This window comes from Physeter macrocephalus, chromosome 5, assembly GCF_002837175.3.
Source record: "Physeter macrocephalus isolate SW-GA chromosome 5, ASM283717v5, whole genome shotgun sequence".
Lineage (NCBI taxonomy): Eukaryota > Metazoa > Chordata > Mammalia > Artiodactyla > Physeteridae > Physeter > Physeter macrocephalus.
In genome coordinates this window covers 1,061,168-1,082,820 of record NC_041218.1, presented here as the reverse complement: position 1 = coordinate 1,082,820, position 21,653 = coordinate 1,061,168, and the positions used below count along the sequence as shown (strand labels likewise).

The 21,653-nt window shown below is 54.7% G+C and overlaps 1 protein-coding gene across 1 annotated transcript in view; it reads right to left on the bottom strand.

Annotated features, from left to right (window-relative positions):
- Positions 1 to 21,653, bottom strand: part of PTPRN2 (protein tyrosine phosphatase receptor type N2) — a gene marked incomplete at its 5' end in the record, with an annotated part of 716,488 nt that overhangs the window by 90,154 nt on the left and 604,681 nt on the right. The window contains 1 exon segment of the mRNA XM_055084697.1: positions 19,954 to 20,166. Within this exon segment, the coding sequence (XP_054940672.1) occupies positions 19,954 to 20,166 (213 nt within the window).

Below are 21,653 nucleotides of genomic sequence, written 5' to 3'. Positions count from 1 at the left end.
ATCCAGAGAAGCGCATACAAGAGGGTGGATGGGGAGCGCGGCCCCGCTGGGCGGACACCAGACACGGGGCTCGGGCCTGGCGGACGAGCCCCCACACCCGACGGAGCTCGGCTGGCTCAGTGCAGAGTCTTGGGCTGCCTCGCACAGGCCCGCGTGGCCGGCCTGGCCGGGGAGGCCAGCCCGTGCCTGCGGCCCTGCAGCCACCAGACTCGGGTCTTGGCCGTCACCCGGCCCCCGGGAGACTCAGCCGGACGCCCTGCTCCCACCACTTCGGAGTCACGATTTGGCGACTCCCAGCCTCTGCCCGGTGAACACGTCACTGTCACCCGAGCCGTCAAACAAAACGACGTCAGGAAGAAGTTTATAAGAGCATCTGAGCCCAAGAGTTGAAAACTTGTTCAGGGGAGAAAGGACTCGTTGGAGATCTGAGGGTCCCACGCGCCCCTTGCTCTTCACCTGGTGCCATCAGGGGGCCGCAGCCCGCTTGCCCACCCAGCGCCGCGTGCCACAGGCCTCTCAACCCCCGCGGGCAAGGCCTCGGCCACGGGGCTGGTCCCCGCTTCCTGTCCTCTCACGCGGCTGCCGCTTACGGGCCACTAAGGTCGTCGTGAGGCCGCCGAGGGCTCGCTCTCCCCGGGGACGCGGTGCCGGCTCTTCCCCAGGTCGGAGGACGGCTCAGGCGCTTTGGGGGGGCGGTGCGGCTGGATGTGAACCCCCAGCCCCGCTAGAGCCCCTGGGGACGGGGATCGCTGTGCGCACGCGGAAAAAACGAACTAGAAGAAAAAAGGGCCAGCGGTGAGGGTGGGGTCTCCCTGCCGGCCCTCCCCGTCCAGGGCTCAGGAATTTCACACGGTTTCGAAACAACAAATCTGTTTGAAATTCCACCCACGTTTCCTCAGAATCTTAAAAACAAAAAGAAACCCAGACACAACGGGTGATTGTAATAAGGCAGATGATACTAGGAACCAAGTCCGTGTCTCGCTGATTTCCCACTTACGCGTGTGGAACATTACTTGACTTTGGGAACGCGCGCCAAAAAATGTTTCTGCAGTAATTTCTGTGGTTTCATTTAGTTCACCCAGAAGAACAGGTCCGATGAGCTTAGGCCAAGAGAGCTCAGAAAACGTCCTCCAAGAACAGGCTCCTCTGGGGAAGAAGATGTGAGATGTTTGAGATTCACCCTCTGAAAAGCAAAACATCAGAGCAGCTGGGTGTCTGCCCGTGGAGGTGCCAGGGATGAAGGGTGACGGCCAAGCCTGGATTCCTGTCCCTCTTCGGTCCCCGTGGAGAGTGGAGCGCCCTGGGCGGGGCCCTCGCGCGGCCAGACCTTATGTGAACTGGGGTCAGGCCCTCAAGGCCCCCAAGCCTGTGTGTTGTCACTTAAAAATGGAAGTAACAGGACAGTACAGAAGATGAAGAGGGTTCGTGTGCGTGAGATGCCCGGTGCGGCGCCTGCCACGAGGTCCCACAGTTAATCAGTGCAACGGTAGAGGTACTGGTGCAGTGAAGATAAGAACAGTTCTTTAAAGCAGAACAAATTCTCGACGGCTTGGCGAGTTCAAAGATATTTCTAAAGGAAGCAAGAGTTTTAGAGGTGGAGGTGCCCACAGAGCGTCCACTCAGACCTCCTCATTTGGTAGATGATTAGGACTGATGTGCAGGCTCGGTGAAGGCCTCACAGGTGTCTGGTGGTCCCGTGGGACTGAACCTGCGACTCAGGCCCAGCACTCTTCCCGCTGCTGCTGCGAGCAGATTCCCCTTGTGGGTCTTTGTTTTTTAAAAATAAAAGCTGTAGGGCTTCCCTGGTGGCGCAGTGGTGGAGAGTCCGCCTGCCGATGCAGGGGACGCGGGTTCGTGCCCCGGTCCGGGAGGATCCCGCGTGCCGCGGAGCGGCTGGGCCCATGAGCCGTGGCCGCTGAGCCTGCGCGTCCGGAGCCTGTGCTCCGCGACGGGAGAGGCCACAGCAGTGAGAGGCCCGCGTACGGCCAAAAAAAAAAAAAAAAAAAAAAAGCAAAAAGCTGCAGTAAAGATCCAAGAAAAATCGGTCACCCCCATTTCCAACAGCAAACGATGCTGAACATCAGTGCCTTGACTGGAGAGAGGAAGCCCCGGAGGCTGGCAGCCCAGGTGATGGCACTTCGCCTGTGCAGAGGGGAGGTTCCCGGGCTGCGCAGGGACCCCGGGGGGGGGGGGGGCCAGGCCTTCACCACGTGCTCCCGTCTGCAAACCGTTCACCTGCGGCTGGCATCTCTCTGCACCGCGCCTGTGACTGAAGCGGCGCGGCTCATGGCCGTGGCTGAAGTTTTCCTGGTCCCTTCGGCCCGCCGCTCAGCTCGCCCACGGGGGTCTGCCTGCCGCACTCCGCGGGGCGGGGGTCCGAGCCTCATCGTCCTCATCTGAGACATGGGTTGAACAACGTCTGGCTCCGATTAGGCTGTTGCATGAGCGGCGGTTGGGGCGCCGGAGCAGGGCCAGAGCCGCCACTGGCTTCAGAACAACAGGGCTGGGGGAGCCAGGCCACACACACGCCTGGACGGCAAGGTGGCAAGGTCCACCTCCACTGCTTCCCTTGAGCTTAACACAAGAAGGCCAGACCTATCTGTCTGTGACAAAAACAAGGGTCGCTCAAAAGTGGTTTAGTCTGAGCCGCCCGAGTCTGCTGACCGTGCCCTTCAGGAGGAGACACACCAGTCCTGCTGCCTGAGGAAGGGGCTCGGGTCAATCTTCAATCATGGCTTGTTCTGCTTGGTACCAGGCAGAGTCCCTCCATGTCCCTGTGGCCGCCGCCTGACCCCGAGCCCTGAGCTCTCACGTCTGGACGCGCATCCTACCCTCCTCCCCTACCTCGGGCTATGTCACCCTCCTTGCACTGTCACAGGACTCTCTAGGTGTCCCCAGAGAGGCAGGCAGGATGCAAAGAGATGCAGAAATCTCTGGGGGAATGACTGTATGGCCTTTTAAATTAGTCCTTTAGGTTGATCATAGCTTCTAAATTAGTAACAGAAATTCTATATTTTGTCCATGCTCTGCACTATTACCTTAAAATTTCTAAGGAAAAATGAACTTCTTTCTAGAACATTACTACCTGACTTAGCAATGGTCTGGCCAGGACACTAGCTGGATAGTTTTGAAATCCCTTAGCTTTATGGTTTTGTGGGGACGTTTCAGCCCATGCCCCGCAGATCTGAACCTCTCAGGAGGGCCGTCAGCCATGGGTTTACCAGGGAGCTCTTGCTTCCATGCCTCTCTCCTCCCCAGACCAGATGGCGACCCCGTGAGCCTCGTTCTTCATCTAAAAGTATCATCTCTCCCTAAAAAGGCATCCGCAGTCCACAGGGCAAGGACGCAGGCACGAGTCCACTGACCCCTTTGAGCCGCGGGCTGGGCTTAAACATTTATCTTAAATGTAATTTGAAGTTCCCATCACACAGGGAACTGCTATCAGGTCAAAGCACTTCCCTGAGCCTACTGCCTGCATTTATTACCGACAGGGGCCACGCAGGATAGGACAGGACACTCGTGTCATCAAGCGATAAACGCCACCATCAACCAGATCAACCTCCTGTAAGTAATGCCCCGTGAAGGCAGTTTAAAGTTCAGAGCTGTGATCGTCCGTGGAGGGCATCTTATTTGAGCAAAAGGTAACTGACAACGCTAAATGAACTACACAGCCCGCTCTGAAAGCAAACTGGAGACTTATGTTTTAACTTTTCCTAATTTATAATCCCGGCGGCAAGCAGGAAGGGCAGAATCCACACACCCAGAACACCAACTCCCCGGGTGAGGTCATGGAACCCCAAACGATGCCAAGCCCACCGAGGTGCTAACGAAGGTGCAAATTCACGAAAATCATAATTCCCTTCAACTTTACAGACGCAGCGCGTCCTCAGCGGGGCCTCGTCCTGAGCACAGAGGAGAGTTTGGCAAACAGTCTTTACTTGGCTGGACAAAGAGGTGCAGCACCTTCCAGCCCCTCCACTGAAAAACATCTTTTAAGGTGACTAAGATCCAGACTAACTCGCCTTTAATTAAAAAATGACTTTGCTCATGATCGAGGACAGCACTGCTTTCGTAAAAAGGATCCTGAGCCTTCAGCTTGATGACCTTGAGCTGATACCACGAGTACGATCCTCGTGTAGCGAGAGATTCACGTAAAACCAGCGACCGGGGGCAGGCCTACACGTGGGGTCAACCAGCCTCCCGTGGGTTCCCTTCAAACGGCTCTTTGATCAGCGAGTCCCCCGTCCGCCGCTGCAGGCCACCCGCCGCCGAGCACAGAGCCAGACACCCTCTGGGCTGCACCCGCAGACGTGGGGCGCCTCTCCCACCCGAGGGCTCGCTCGGGCTGTGAGCCGGTGCCCTGGGTCACAAACCACTCCCGCCAGGAGTTTGGCCAAGTCTGTTTTCTCATCCAGTGCCTACACTTTAGCAGGAAAGAAAAAAACCAACGTGTGTGTGAATGAAAAGGAAGTCGTTTTCCGACAGCAGGAGGGAAATCACTTATTTGGGGGCCGTGGTGCTTCGGTTTTCAGGATGTCTGTCTCTAAAGAGGGGCCTCGGGCCACTCTGGAGAGGTGACTCATCTCAGCGTGGCTGTGCCCTTTTAGCTTCTGGACCCTCGCAGGTGTGGAGAAAATCACTGAGGAAAACAGACGCAAGTCATCCCGAGCTCCCGATGAGGACGCTCGCACAGTCATGGGGAGATGCTGCGATTTTGCTGTTGAGCCCACGTTTGTACCACCAGGGATGGAGGGGCCTCTACTCTTGGGAAGCAGGTGTTCTAGGGCCATCTGTGTCTTAGGAACAAGTCCCAGGGAGAAGATGAAATCCATCGGTGGGAGAGAACGCCGCCCAAGACAGACCCTGGCCCACGCCGTGCATCGTGGGTCGAGGCAGGGACCCGGGCCCGGATCACCCGGGTCTGAATCCCGGCTCAGCCCCTTAGGAGCTGCGTGACTTTGGACAAGTTGCCTGAGCGCCTCAGTTTCCTAATCTGTGGAGTGGGGATGGCAGACGGCTGCACAGGGCTGCTGGGAGAATTCCAAAGAGCGAACATGTGAAGCAGTTAGCACAGTGCTGGGCGTGAGGCCAGCACGCGACCCCGTCCACACCTTCCTTCTGCTGGACGCAGCCTCCCTGCCGAGCTTCCTCGTCTGCAGACGGGCGCCGGAAGGGAGTCGGGACACCAGGTGTGGGGTCCCGCTCCCAGGGCACCAGAACTAAAAGACGCGGATCCACTCGGGCCGTCCCTCTGCTGTCCGTGGCACCAAGGGCCGTGTGGAACCCAGTTTGCCGACCGACTGCTGTCTTTAGCAAGGAGAATCTCTCCCCTCCCTTCCTGGGGAAAGCAGAGTTTAGAAGTTTCTAAGGAGAAAAGAACAGCATTTTCACAGTCCCCCTAAATTCAGATGCTCAGTCACAAAATAAACACGTGAAGCCTGTGCCCCGCTATCTTAAAATATCCAAATGGCTCCTCGTCGGTCAAAAATGCTGAGACAGGAGCACGAACTCTCCATCAAGAAAATGTGAATCACCCATCTTGGTGCCGCTGGGGGTGTTTCCCGCAGGTCCCGCCACAGCCAGCGCAGCCGACACGCCAGCCCTGCTGGCCACCCCGGAGCGGGGGGCAGGTCCGCAGAGTAGAGTCAGCGCGGGATCTGTTTAAGCCCGAGAGCTTCGCATTTTCAGAGGCAGTCCTCAGGGTACAAGGATGCAGGCTAAGAAAACAGGATCACCCAGCATGTTCTGAAGCGCTGTCATCATTTTCTGTAAAGCTGCCTGCTTCCCTGTTGCTTACGGAGCCCAGGCCCTGGGACGTGTCGGCAGAGTCTCCAAGTGCCTTGCGGTTCTTTGTAACACAATTTGCAAAGTAGGTTGACCAGGGCTCCGGCAGCAGAAACCCGTCCGCACGCATAACAACAAATGCGCGAGGCAAGCAAACGTCTCGTCTCTCGAACCTCCATCTGATGGGGGAAATCGCAGACAGAGTGGGACTCGCTCTGAGAGAAAAGACCCGCCATCCCCAGATTCTGCCGAAGGACAGACAGGACTCCACAGGCTTGAGAAAAACCTCTTTCTTTGTACCTTTCAAGGAACAACGGGAACAAAGCAGTGGACGGCCTGAGTGCGCACACAAAGGCGGCCGGGTTTTTAGGGTTATTTGGGGAGCGTAATTAGTGGTCACAGGGCAAAACCAAAGCAGGATGCACAAAGCCGGGGAGAAAGCGAAATGGGTTCATTAGGGGGTGGGCGGGGGGCGGGCAATTACTCTCCAGACGGAGACGGAGAAAACGCTCAAAAGGAGCGGCCTCCCTGGGAGGGGCCTGAGCCCGGCTCGCAGGGCACCGATAGCGGCCACAGAGCCGCGGCGACAGGGAGGAGCCACACAGACACTCGCAGGTGGCGGTGAACACAGCACTGCGGTAGACGCCCCGGAAGGCAGGAGGGGAGCCCCGGGAAGTCCCCTCGGGGTGGGGGACGGGTGCTGTTTACCTTATTTTTTATTTTGCTCATTTGTATTCCCTAAATTGAGGAGGCATTATTTTTGTAAAAAAAAAATCAAACAAAAAAAAAAACAAAACAAACCCATACAAGCTATGTTTAAAATACAGCAAATTCTACACTGAATATGACTAAACTTGAGTGAAATGTCTGGGGGAAAGCAGGGGACAAAACATCCCGGACGGTCAGAGGCCAGGAACGTCTCGTCAAGAAAAAGCATAGGAAGGAAAGCAAAGCCTTGTCTGATCAGCCGGCTCTCCTCCAACAGCTGTGAGCGCACACCAAGTGTGACACGGAAGGGATGGCCTGGCCTTCGAGGCCGGCGGGGTGGCTGTGAGCACAGAACCGGGGACATGTGAAGCGGGTTATGGGAGGGAGTTTTCATGAACGTTCTCACTGCGAGTAGCTCACCTGCTCAGTGTTGGCCGGGGGAGTAAACACGGGCGCATATTCTGTGCCCCGGGACGGCTCTCCCCGGGGTCCCGGGGTCCCGGGGGCCACGGGAACACGGCCATTTCTGGGTAAGGAGCAGAGGACACGCCCCCGGAGGTCAGAGCCGCAGCAGGTGCGCTGGGCGGCCGTCCTCAGGCCGGCCCAGCCCAGCTCCGGCTCCCAGGATGGGGCGCCCGGCACTCAGCCCGTCTCCCCGTCACTGGCGTGTGTCACGAGCTCGCCGCCACCCGCCCTGGGACGCTCTTCACCACCCGCTCCAGGCTGCTCAGGGATGCCCAGATAGCGTTTACCTGGCCACGGCGGGACAGCACGCTCACACGTGCTCACACAGCCGTGTGCACAGGCCGGGGAGAGGCGCGCCTCCACGGTGGGCCCCGAGCCGGGTTCCAGAGCCTCCGGGGGGCGGTGCTCATTCTGACCTTTAACGAGGGATGTGGCACCCTCACCCGCACCCCGACACCCTGATGCCTGCTTCGGCCGCAAACCCAGGCTCCTCTGGCCGGACCGCAGCTGCGTTAAGCGTCAGGTCCCACGGCGTCCGCCAACTGCCCGGGACGGCTCCGCGGCCAGCGGTGTTTACCAAGCCACATGGAGTAACTGTTCCCATCTCGTAAACGTCTTCTCAAAATAAAAGTTACAGACACATTTCAACTACGAGAGGCGAACGTTACGTTCAGCCGGCTTCTAAAGCTGGAAGAGTCTACCGTCACAAAGCCAGGCCCAGGACACTGACCCCGTCTGCCCCCTCGCAGCCCTGTCCTGCTCTCCGGTCATTGCCACGCGGCCGGCCTCTCACCCCCCAAACTGAGGACAGCAGTCGCTTTCCTGTTCTGTGTCTGCCTCGGCGCCCAGCACAGATCGGGGGGGCTTCGCTAGATGCCCGCTCACTGGTGGGCATCACGTGCAGCCAGCAGCCCCTAGGGGACCAGGTCCCCAGCCCTGGGCGGCGGCCGAGATGCGGCCGGAGCTGGAATCAGGCCCCGCGGCCGGAGGCTGAGGCTTCCTGCTCACAGCAGGCGGGGCTGGGAGGTCGTTTGCGAGCCCAAGCCGCGGGCAGCTCCAGAGCGTTCTCGCTCTCCAGAGCTTTACGGCGCAGCGTGCACAGTCACGAAATTTGCAGCCGGCGTGTTGCCGGAAGGGGGGCTTGCAAGGTGCGTTACTGAGTGCGCGGACTTCCTCCGGAACGGATCGGACGCGCCCACCGCGGACCAGGTGCCCCTGCACCCCACCTAAGGCCCGTCTGTCCTTTCAGACCTGAGACACGCTCTATCTGCTCTGCCCCTGATAAACTCAGGGTGAAATCGGGAAAGAACTGTGACAACAAAAACACAGACTCCAGTGAGCATCTCCCCCCTCCCCTAGCCCGCAGTTACCGTGGATTCCGTAATAATCTTTAATGCTTCGGCTGAAAGTTGGAATCTGAGACCCAGGGCAGAGTGTGTCTGACACACAACCCCTGCAAGACCCCAGCTCTCACGGGAGGGCTCCGGTCCAGCTCCAAGCCCCCTGGCAGGGCCGCCCTCCGTAAGACAAATACGACAGTAAACACCTGGCCTCCTGCGCTGGACGACCCACCAGACAACTGTGCTTCAGGGGTCCCCGAAGTCCAGCTCGGCCTCTGTGAGCGAAGGTGGCTTGGAGCGGCCCCACCTGTGTGCACCGGCTTTTCAGTTGCGTGTTTCACATTCAGACGATTAAAAATAGCCAAGCCAGGCGGAAATAAACCGCCCGCCTCTTCAGAGCAGCCTGGGCCTGGCGTGGCCGAAGAGCATTAGCAGCTGTTTTCTGTGAGAGACTTCTGTCACCCTCCTAGCTTTCCTCTTGCTCAAAAGATACTGAATCCTCATCACCGGTCATCACTTTGGTCCACATCTACAGAGCTCAACGCTCCCTGAGCGCGGCGCTCTTCTGGACGCCGGAAATCAAGGGTGATGGCTTTCGCGAGCGTTCTAAACGCTTCCCCCAACCAGCTCCTCTCGTATCGATACCCTAGATTCACGTGTCAGTTAGCTTTTTTATTGAGCACTGAGAGGTCCCTGCTGGCGCGGTGTGTTCATTCTACCGACCCGGCGTTTCAGGAGACCTGCTCGCCTTCCAGGAGGACGCGCCGGGTAAGGAACAAGCCGAGTTCCGAACCCAGGTCTGCCTTAGCCCCCGAGGGGAAAGTCCGTCCAGGTGTGAAGGGTAACTCCAGGGCCCCGGAGAGGGGTCTCGGGAGGGGCCCACGCCGGGCGGGCGGAGGGTGTAGGGTCCGGGCTGGCGGACAGATGGGACGCGCTGGAGGACTAAGCAGGTGCAGGGCTTTCAGAGTGTGGGCCGCGGCCTGCACAGAGGTTCCGAGACAGAAGCACACAAGGGAGAGTCCGGGGGCGATGCGGACCAGCCAGGAGCACAAAAGGTATTCACAGCTCCCCACCCTGCGGCTGCTGCCTCATTAAGGCAAAGGGCAGGGCCGAGGCAGGCGGAGGAGTAGGAAGCAGCTGCCTCTGCTTCTCGGGAACAAACGCACGTCATTCCGGGACCCAGTGACTCCACCTGGAGCTGCTGCGAATGGCGATCCTGCTGCACGGCGCACAGAGCTCTGAAGACCTGGGTCCGGGGGCTTCACCGCTGATGAACTGGGTGACGGTGGGCAAGTCACTTTCAGTCTGTTGTATCCCAGTTTTCCCAGCTGTGCAATGAGGGCTCTGACCTCGAAGGCCTGCAAAATCTGTCACCTAGCACCAAGAGGGGACAGGTGCCGAACTTCCACAGCAAGTCCGAGCTGGCAATGGCCCTCGAGTAAAACCAGCGAGGGCGGGGGGGCTCTGTGCTGCTCAGGAGGAGGGGCTGGGAGAGGCTCCAACAGCAAGTGGACACTCAGGACACTGCTGGCCGGGGGACCCGAGCCGTCTGTCGCATGCAGGGCACCAGCTCTGCTTTGCTGCCTCTCTTGGAGTTGATGTGAAATCTGTAGACCCAAGATGTGCCTGAGAAATCCACCTCTAGAAGCCGGGGGCTGCCAGGGGCGGGTGGCGGGGAGCAGGCAGAACTAAAATGCACCATTTCGGGCTTCCCTGGTGGCGCAGTGGTTGAGAGTCCGCCTGCCGATGCAGGGGGCGCAGGTTCGTGCCCCGGTCCAGGAGGATCCCACGTGCCGCGGGGCGGCTGGGCCCGTGAGCCCGCTACCGCAAAAAAAAAAAAAAAAAAAGCACCACTTCACAGTCATCGTCCGGGAAACACAGGGTCCAAGGTCAGAAAAGAGGCAGTTCAAAAGCAACCGACAAAAGAATCTGAGATTTTCTTCCCCCTAGTTTTCTCCCTCACGTTTCAATTTCCAATCTGTGGTCACTGAACTCAGTATGTTTCTTCCTGAAGGTGGGGGAGGAAAGGGAGGCCAGGGTGGGGAAGACAATCCTGAAACAGGTGAACGAGCTGTAACCTCCCCGCCCACTGATGACTGTTTTACAAACAAATCTGCATTTGATTTCCTCCCACTCAAGACCCTCTTGGGTTCTAGTTAAAGTGCATGTCGTGCTGGCTTACGAAAGATGTAATTTTAAAAATATTCCTCTGTCGGCCATTCTGCTTCACTGGCTTTAGAAAAAAATGAAAATGATGAAATGCTTACCTATAGAGCAAATCCAAAATTTTAAACTTTAATTGGATGATTTACATCTAGTTACACATTGACACTAACACCCTGTGCACACGCTAATAATCCCGCATCTGTCACACAAACTCTTCTAGCTGATTTGCGATTAAACATCACAGAGTCAATCCAAGTTGAAACCTGTGCTTCGTGTCCCTAACCCTCAAACACCCTAGAGAACTGTGCGTTTTAAAGCATCTGGACTGACTTCCTGATGTAATCATTTGGGAATCTTCCTTTTCCTACTCTCCAAATAATCACAAACACAGACACACACAAACATACCCAGACACCTAATTTTGCTGGTTGCATTATCTTTTACTTTCAAAAATCTTAAGAGAATACTTTTTCACAAGTGTCACCTTCCTAACTGGAAATCACCTTTATGAAAATCTCGCCCTTTTGCTGATAGAGAAATAACCTACCAAGATTCCATTTTTAATTATCAGCAAGTCTTCCAAAGCAGAAAACCCCAATGGAGACTTTAAATATTTTGAGCAACAAAGTTTAAGAACAGTTAATCAGATGGGGAAGAGAAACACTGTTACATAGCTTCTCTAATGTCACAGACGCCGTAACTGTGATGTTCCTGAAAAAGTGACTAACGCTGCATAGACCCACGTGCAGCACAGACAAACCCTGCCTGGTTCCTGAAACTCCCTCTATTCCATTTGTCCGTGACCCTCTCAGATCTGGGCTCAAGCTTCCCCATCGCCTCTCTCTCCTCAACACAGGCTTCAGCTCCAAGAAGACGTCTGTTTGTTGCCCAGCCGTCTGGCTTTGTCTGCTCCATCCTCTCCCGGGCACCCCTGCCTCCACTTCTCTCCGTCTGAGCCCCTCGCTCACCTCCTCCGGGAAGCCCTCCCTGACCACCCCAGGCTCGCCGGGGCCCATCACAGAGCTGCTCGTCTCAAGCACACGCCTAACCCAGTGTGAACCGGTCCTGCCTGTAAACTCCAACGGGAAATAAAGTTCTCTTCTGCCCCTGTTGTTTCAGAAACTGTGACTCTATCATCGGAAGAAATAAATTCTGCAAAAAACACTTTCTGGAAGAGTTCTCATTTCAGCCACGCAGCCTCCCCGAGGCTCTCTGAGGTGTTCATTCCTCAAGGGTGACCCGCATGCCCACAGGGATGCAGACACAGATGCAGGCTCTGGGGGCCACACCCAGGCCGGGGCAGCTGCCGGCCAGGGGTGGGGAGAAGGCAGGGGCGGTCACGGGGCCGAGGCGCAGGGACTCCAAACCAAAGGGGCCTCGGGAGGAAGTGGTGCTGACGTCCAGCCTATCCCTGGGTGGGAGAGACGGCCTGCATCGGGGGCTCGCGCTGCAGTTGTCCTCCTCCCCCATGTCCCTAAATGTCCCTCCTCTGACGCCCGGAAACTGCTGTCACCTCCCGGTGCTCCTGGGCTGGGCTGTGCCCTTGCTCTTTCTGAAGCTTTCCCTTCTCTAAATCTGCGACTCCTGTTGCCTCTGAAGGTCCGAGCCGTCATTCCTCCTCTGACCACCTTCTGTAATCTCTTAGCCTCTTGTATGCCAGGTCCGTGCTGTGCTAGGAGCTGGGCTTGGCCATTTTTGACAGGCTAGTGCATTTCACCGCAGGTGATGCCACGCGGCACAGAGACGTCCCCTGGTGCCCATCAAGTCCGCCTGAGAGTGGATGGCGCCCATCGGGGGTGCGTGAGAGTGGAGTGCCCTCGGGCCAGCCTCCGGGAGCAGGCACCGGGCAGGCCTGTGGGCTTCCGCTCGCGGCGGCCTGCCCCGGGCCGTGGTCTGCAGACGCCGCCTGCAGAGAGCCGGGCTCTGGTTGAAGGGGCCTCTGGGGAGCTGCCTTCACCTCTTCCTGGAGACAAACGCCCTCCCGGGGGAAACGGGCGCAGGAGCTAAAGAAGTTGGGAGACAAGCCCTCAGAAGGGGAGACGGGTCTTCGGGGCCTGTTAAACTTCGCGGAGAGCCGTCTCGCTCACTTACAGTGACCCTCAGTCTCTGACTACCTGCCTTCTAGAATTCCTTCCCCACCCTCCTACCATTCTGGTCTAAATCCCTGTTTAATCCATTTTTCACACTTCCCTTTACTGCTTCAGGCTTCTCCTCCCGAAGCCCACCCTGCAGGATGGCTCAGCATCCTCTCCGAGCATCCGACGGCGGCAGGTCTCCGGGGCCACCTGGCTGCACACAGGCTACCTCCCTCCCCAAGGGATGCCCAAGCTGCGCCCCTCAACCGGGCAGGGGCGACACTCGTACTAGGGCAGGGCTGGGGGGCGGGGAGCGAGGGCTCCTTCTGACAGGGTGGCCTAGACCCAAATTTGCACGCCAAGTCCACCTTCCTCTGCAGACGGTGGACCGATGACCTGACCGATCTCTGGTCCTGGGCGCACGGGGGAGAAGCGCTCCACAGAAGTCCCTGGAATGTTGTCCCCACGCCTGGCCTTCCCCACGATGACTGGATTGCCTAGATCAGCCCAGATCTCCAGGTTCCTCTCCGGTTTTCCCTAGAGGTACACTGCTTTCTTTGCAGACTGTATGTGCCAAGTTTTCGTTTAGAAAATGCGCCCGCGTCTCTGGACCAGGGCCTGCTGGAGAGAAAGCAGCCCATGCAATGGCGAGGAGGCCATAAATGCACACTTGGGCAGGGAGGGGCCGGGCCCAGAGCCGAGCAGCTGAGACGAATCCCACACCCACCGACAGGCACTCCTAAGCGCCGCTGTCACCACAAACAGCGGCCCCTTAAACACAACTTAGATGTGAGATGCACTGGTCCCTCCACGACCTTCTCTGACCTTCAAGAGCCCAGGGAAGAGCACACAGCTCCTTCCTTCCCATCTTGTGGTGAGGAGAGCTGGGCTCAGAGGAGGGCTCGGCCCAAGTTCCAGCTGATGTCACAAGGGTGGGAAGCACGAGCTTGAACGAACTTAAGTATTGGGAGAGAAAGAAATTTCAAAAGTGGAAAGTGTAGCAAAAGGGAAAGAGACTAGGAAGACCGGCATGGACGCGACGAAGAGCCGTGGTCCACGGAGCCGCTCTCGGCGATGGAGGAGCTGGCCCAGCCTCAGAGGACAGCGCGGTCCTCAGCACGAACACTCAGGGTGGGAGGGGCCTCCTGGGACCTCGGCAGGGTCCTCCCCTCCGCCCTGCACTGTCCCTGCAGCCCTGCCCAGCTTTCCTGCCTCCAGGCCCTGCTCCACAGGTCCCCCCTTACTGGGTCCATGGCCACAGCCACGAGGATACCGGGTCTGAGCTCATCCTCCTGGTGGCACGCCCCCCGTCCACCCGGGGGGGCCATCTTTGTGGGTCCACCATGCCTTCTCCACCCACCGGAAGGCTTCGCCCTCCTCCCCGTGACCCTGCAGTGTTGGATGTCCACGCCGTGCCAACTGCCTCTTGGTCACCCTGGGACGTGCTGCTTACTAGGGCTTCATGTGGGTTTACAGCAAATGAAATCATCAGCGGAGCAGAGAAACGATGCCGACTCTTCCTAAGTCTCCCTCCACGAGGAGGAAGGTGGCGGCGGGGCCATCAGATCCGGGGGCCGGGGAGGGGTCACGGCCTACCCCATGCCACTCCTCCACGTGTACAATGAGCCCTGCTTGCCCGGAGCGGCCACGCGGTGTGGACCAGTGGCCAGAGGTGGCTTTCGAAGCACCTCCGTGGGCATCGCTCGGCGGGAGCCCGTAGCTGGCGGCGGAGGGCGGGGACTCTCAGGGGGTCTTCCCGGGCCCAGGGCACCATCTGGGAAGCCAGAGGACTGGCTTCTGCAAGGTGGAAGGGTGCTCTGATTCTGACGGCGAGTGGGCAAGGCAGACTAGAACATTCCCCGTATTGAAGGCGATTAAAAGGATGCACCTCCCCTCGTCACCCCCCAAACTGTCCCTCACCTAGCAGCCGGTGAGAACCAGACCGCCCTCTCGGACACACGTTCTTCCCTTGGCTGTGACGGAACAAAATGGGAGGACCTGGGAAAAGTCGCCGGACACAGAGGAGGGAAGATAAGCCCCACCGCTGCCCCCGCTTCCCAGACGTAACTTCCCGGGCGGCCTTGAGAAACACTTATTTGAGTAGAATCCAGATCTGCTGACACACCAGGAAAATGAAAACAGACCAGAATAAGTAACGCAGGATCCAGAAGAAACCGCAGAATCCAGGCCTCAGAAATCTTCGTATTAGATGCTCCAGTCTTTTATTTTCAACATATCTCATTGAGGGGTCTGTTATTTTTAATTAAGTCTGATCTAATTATCATTGTCTGATCAGGGAAGTGGCTGCTATATTAGAACGGCAACGTGTTTTCTTTACATGTTTAGATATCTCTTTGGCAATCTTTCCAGACTTCGGCCTCCCCTAGAAGATCTGTTTCCAAATCTCAGGAGCTATTTTTGAGGAACGTGTTGCACAGAAACCAGAGAACGAGCATGGAGCCGCTGCTTTTGGAAAAAGCACATGTTTGAAAATTTAAGATTTATGAGAAAAACATGCTACACATTCAGGTCTTCCAGAAACACGTTCAGACCCAGAGTAGAAAGGTATCTGGAAGGTTTGACGGAGCTTGCAGAACAGCTTGTTGGCCCTGATACTGACCCCCTGACACCGAACACACAGACAAAAAGCAGGTCCCGGAAACGCTCGAGGCGGACAGGTCCCTTTGCTCTCATCACCCAAAAAGTGAGCAAGTTTTCCTTGGGTTCTCACAAGGCTGCCTTGACGAGCGTGGCATGACTTAAAGTACAGGGGAGCCCAGGCCTGTCTGGGGGTTGCGGAGGCAGGGAGGCCCCGGGCCTCGTCTTCAGCAGCCGGGCTTCTACCTGACAATACACCCCCTTGCAAAGCCGATCAGAACTGGGAAAGTTTCGAGTGAATTCTGCCTGTGGACGTTGGTACTGCCAGCTACTTCTGCAAAGGCAAAACCCGAAAGAGTCCAGTTCTCAGGCTCGACTAGGTTATCACAGAAAGAAATGTTCTTTAAAAGCATTTCAGGGCACGCTTCCATTTTTGAAGCAGGACAGATTTTGCTTATTGGAAATTTGCACACAAAAGTATTTTGACCTGAGAATTTAAATGTAAAGCCAAGCCAAGGCCCTGTAAGATGTACGGCTGACTGAAATGGGAAGGGCTATGGTAGAAACTGGTGGTGGATCAAGTATACCCCAGGAATTCACTGTTTTCCACCTCAACTGGGAAAGGTTTCTGTGCCGAGTGCTACACCAAGCAGGGGAGATTCACCTGGAAGGGCCCCTGAATCAAAGGCCAGGAGAACAGCCTACTTGGGACCTGCCCTCTCTTTGACAGCCCGGCTCTCCTTGCTCCCAGGCGCGAGGACAGGGGGCCTCTGGGCTCCCGGGTGCGTCAGCCCGAGTCGGGGTGAGGGGACGGTGGCCGTCGTTTCCCGACGAGTCTGGAGCTAGCGGGCTGGGCCCCGGGCGGCTCTCTACAGGGCGCCCTCCAGACTGCTTCCTCTCCTCTGGGTCCGGTTGCAAAGGCCCCCAGATACCCAGGGAGCCTGTGGGTATTGGGAGACAAATCATCAAAAGAGGCCTCGCCGGAAATTCCGGAGGAGCCTGTGTCGTCACGTGGGGAAGGGGAGTGGCCGCTGCTCTGGGATGATCAAAGCCTCGGAGACACGGACTCAACATTCAAAGAGACTCGCGGAGAGAAAGGCGGCGACGCCTTCTCATCATCTAACAGCTTGTTCCTGCGCAGTTTTACCCAACCCCCGTGCACAGAAGTAGGACAGCGACGTGACAGGACGCAGAATGTGCTGGTAGCCTCGCCTCACAAGCCTGCCGGATGCCCTTGGGGAGTGCGTGTGCGTAAAAACACACTCACCTGTGCGTACAACATACGTGTCACGGGACATGCCAATTGGGGGAAAACAGGAATAAAAGTAAAGAAATTGGCCTTTTAGATCAGGAAATACAGACTTAATCCAAATACATGATGCTGCTCTATGTAGAGGACAAAAATAACATTTACTAAAACAATGGGGAAACGTTTGGCAGCAGAATTCCATTAAAACACGACCTTTAAAGACGGATTTCAGTTCTTCTACAAGTTAACATACCCAAATCTTTCAAGTTTGAGCAAATTAAACTTTGATAGGTTACCTGGTGAAATTGATATCTTGTTAAGTGTTAAAATATGAGTCTATTAAGAAAGATGTGATTTTTCCAATAGGTAAAGCAAACGAAAATATCACACACTTACACGTGTAAACTAACTAAGAATCTTTAAAACGCTGACTCTGTCTATGAGATAGTTCTATTTTAAGGGAGAAGAGAAAAAAAAATGTTTAAACGTGTTTGCATTCGAAGCTAATAATGCAAACTACTCACTGTTTGGAAACAATTTATGAAAAGCCCACTGATTTTTCAGGAACCCTCCATGAGTCCGCCGGAACCTCAAAGCCCAAACCACGGATCGCGAGCGTGCAGGGGCACGGCGCGGACCGCCAGGGACCGCAGGGGATGGATATTGGAAGGTGCAGACCAGAGCTTTATGAAGGGCCAACCACACGAGGGCCTTCCTTCTAGAAGAATCTGGCAACAACACCACTGCTGTGCAGTTTAATTAGGACACGTGGCCTCTCTGGCTCTCTGGGAAGAAGCACCCAGTCCCTCCTGCAGACCACCAGCCCCGAGCCCCCCCTCCCCTCTCTCCCAAGGCCTGTGCCCTGCATCCTTCCTGCATGAGAACACTCGGGTCTTTCGTTTAAAGGGTGACCTCATATGCTAGTATCAGTAAAACCTATGACACTGCCACCTACCATTCCACCTTTCCTAGGCCACTCACTTACTTCTATACTTACACAATACTCTTTTTCTCCTTCAGGAACTTTATAAAATGACTTGAATATTTCCATCACGTCCCCATGAAATAAAGCATAATATTCAATTGTTCAATTTGCCTTGTAACCCCGTGATGAGAATTACGCTGAGGTTATCCATAACCTCACCTGTATTGTAGAATTAGCAAAGTGCAGAAGTTCAAGGATTTGAAAACGAAGCGTGGAAGCAACAAGATACTGTCCTAAAATTATTGTTTTGTGCTTGAAACACCTTAGAAAACTTTTCAGACAGGTTTTTAAACTTGAAGGGATGGAAAGTATGGATACATGAATGAAAGAATACCTGCTTCGTTTACCAATGTAAAATCCTCTACGCGTAACTACACTCTTAGAAGTCCTTAATCCATGACTCAGCTAAATGGAGAGCTAAAAATCATGACATCCTTATCCCCATTTGCTGAGTGTGTTCTGCTAAAAAACAAATCAAAACAACACGACAGCCCAGCGCCAGCATGTTCTCACCGGTGAACAGTCCACTTTGAGGGGGCAAACCTCCACATTTAATCAGAGTAGCTCCCACAAGGGTGTCCTGCAGTAATCTCAAAACTAAGCCCACCAGAAAATCTTTACAATAATTTCATTTCCAAATTTTCCTAGATCCTATTTTTAAAGGAAAAGTTCTTTTCTGTGTTCTCCCCCCACCTTTTTAAAAATTATTATTATTAATCTGGATTGAAGAAAAGCACACATTTCATTTATTGTCTGGATTACAGATTCTTATTAAACAAACCAGAGCTCATTATAAAATCAATATCAACTTAACCACCATGCCCCCAGGAGGAACCACATAAAGGTCACTCCAAGAAATTCAAACAATTTTCCTGCTGGAAGGGCATGATTTTAATTACAGATACTATTAATTAGAGCTGTCACTGGGAAGCTTTTTTTTCTGTTAATTATCACAAGTTCAGTCCTAAGTGTGCATTTGCAACCTGCACTTTTGTCACAATTAGTCACTTCTGCATGCAAGTCCAATCTTTCCATTCTATCAATATTTTATGTGCGATTTTCAAAGCATATCAAAGGATGCCGTGCTTTCTACAAACCTCCGCCCGTACGATCTGCCATCTCTCACACAACCTAACAGAACTAGTGTGATAATTTATTTATGTCCCGGCACAGGCTTGGCCCAGAAGACCCAAACGCCTACACTGGTCTTGCTCAATAGAATTTCTGGATAAATTCTTACGAGTTTGTGTGACATTTTTTCCCAAGCTGCTTCTTCAAATGTGCTTTTTCTTTTGCTTTGAAGCAAAGCTAGCCCCTGAAATGCCATCTCCCACACATCTGAAGTTGCTGTTTCTTTACGAGAAAAGATCATACTGACCAGGCTTCTGACCCTCTCCGGAAAACCAGAGGTTTTCTTCATTCAACACCACCACCAAGAGTTTTGAAGTAGGGAAAATAGTACTTTCTGGTCTCTCTTAAGCAGAGCGATTTTATCAGTTCATCCCAGCACCTTATGTGAGACAGGGTCAGGGTGGCTCTCACACAAGCTCCTGGGGTGGGGAGGTGTTCTAGAAAGAGCTTGAGCAGCCCCCCAGCAGTGCAACTGTGATGACAGAATGATAATATTTATAGACGTGACTGTAAAACAGGATGCATTATTTACACCACATATTCCGTATCACAATCATGTGACTTCAGAAAACAAAGACTACTCCAATGGGAGAAAATCTTTTACAAAATTATGGATTGAACTTCAAAAAACGATGATTAAGTAAATTACCTTCCCAAATGGGAAAATATACTTGGAGTTGCATTATATTGTATGTCAGAAGAAATCACATGCCCTGACTGGTATATATTCTGGGCTTGCATGAAGATGTGTTTTCATTACAGAACATTATTAAATCTGGAGTGTGTGCTACGGACCTCCCAAACATTCTGTGAATTTTTTTTTATGTCCGATTTCATCTGAACCTCCTCCCCTCAGTCTCATTGGTTCCAATTTTTTTTCCAGGTGTGTCTGGACTGTTTCTGCATCACCAGTGCATGGCTCCACCACTGCTCTCCTGAAGACATCCCTGGTTTACTTTTCATCTATCAGCCTCAGATGCCACTTTACCCAAATAACAGCGAAGGTGGCAACAGATCAGGTCAGAGGATCTTTTCACATAAGACCCTGAGGAAGTCGATGATTTAAGAGACATCCTCATACATCTACACAACCGATTTATCTTGCAACTCTGGCATTTTTTATTAATAGTGGGCCAAACTAAGAAAGATAACAGGTAATACATAATTCATGTATTATACTTTTTTCACATTTCTAATTAGCAGCCCGCTTTCACAGCTAACACGAGACCATTCCAGAACAGCATAAGATTAATTTAGAGCAGGAAAACTAGGGTTTCAAGGTATTTACATGAATGCTAATGAGAAGTTTCAAATCGTCATCACACAAGAACCCAAACTATGAACAAATGAACAACTGCTGGGAATGGGGGAGGGGCCAGAGACGACTTAAACAATCCGTCCATTCCAGTGGTGAATGGAATTGAAACAGCACTTAGAAAAGTCTCTTTTTACCTGGTAGGCGTTGGTGGCATCGGGGTCCGGGTCGCCCCCAGGTCCCGAGAGCTTCTCCTTCAGCCTGTACCGAGAGCTGTGTCGTAGGCAGTAGATGACGCCGGACGCCAGCAGGACCGCCACGATGGCCACGATGGAGACCAGGGTGAGCGCGATGAACTTGGTCGAGTCCTCTCGTTCTGCCTGGTGAGGCAGAAGCTTGGGTTTGCTTTTCTGCAGAACAGGAGAGGGGGCAGGTTACTACCCAGCGAATCATGAGTCCTGAAAACCATCCCTTCCAAACGCAACCTAACACGTAAAGCTCTGGGCTGGCACTGAAACAACAACAGGAGGGCATCCAGAAAAGCAGCCCTCGGACCAGAAGCACCACAGACGGCAATGTTTTCGCAAGGAAAGTCAGCAGAGGCATCACTTTTGTTTTTCCTTAACGGCCGCCGCGTTTTCAAACTTAACGATATAAAGTATTTGGCAGCTAATTCACTGCCTTAAGTAAAATAAGGCCTTCGTCCCTCCTAAAGAGGTATGAGGGGAGAGGATGCTTCACAAACGGTGGGGCTGGGGTGGAGCGATCGGATGGGGGTGCCTCGCTCCTGCTGTGGGTAAAAGAGTACCAACAGAAGTCCAACCAGTGAGGCTGGTTCTGTGACGCGTCAGGCTAATATTCTTGGATATATTGCAGGGAGCTGCCATCCCGGAAGCCCGTCCGTTCGCCTCCCAAGGCACGTGCCCTCGTCCCCTCGTACAGACCTCGGACCTGGGCCGCGTCTGCACCCCGCGCAGACCCCGCACTTCGCACCTCGGCACTTCTCCTTGAAAGGAGCTGCGAGACAGGGGCGCGCTACGGTCCAGGAGCGCGCTTGTCGGCGGGTGAAAGGTAAGGGAGCCCAGGTCCGTCGGATTCTCCTGCTTCGGGGGCGGGGGGCGGGGTGGGGGTGGGTAAGAACATCCTTTCGGTGCGTTGCACGAGTCTCCATGCGCACAAAGTTGCACAGTGCTCGCCCTCATTAGCTTCATTATAAGGAATATCAGCAACAATTGAAAACGCCAGGGGACGACGGAGACTCCGGCCAGCACACCCTTCCGCAATTACTCGGGGAATGAATAGAAACGCACGCCCCCGCCCCAGTCCTGGTTGCTACAAGATGAGAACAATTAGCAAACTCCTTTCCACCACCTAATTTCGCGTGGTAACAAAATGGATTTTTCCCCATGAATGCCTGGCCGGCCTATTCATTATCTCTCTTCCATTAGTAATTTTCTGCTCCGTATTCAGCCTCTCCCAACTCTTCATTTCCTCCTGTCTCCGAGTGTACACAGGGCCTCTTATGTCAGGCCGGGCCATTTTTATCTTGTAATCATAAAGGCCACCAAAGCAATTATCGCCGGTCCTGACTGGAAAAGCTGGTCATTAATTAGACTCCTTTTGCCTTCGGTGCCGCGGATTAGCTGGTGCCGGGACCGGGTTAATGGAAACGCGGGTGAAATGCGAAAAGACGCCGGATTTTCTTCCCTGGATGCGAGGCTCCGAGGGGGCCAGCAGGTCCGCCGGCGGCGGGAGGGACGGAGGCGCGGGGGGGAGGGGTCGGGGGAGGAGCCGGGACGCCCGGGCGGTGGGGCGGGTGGGGCCGGTGAGCGCGGGCCTCGGCCCGGAGGGAGCGGCGGGCGGGAGACCCTCGCCACCCTCTTCCCCCCTCCCCTCC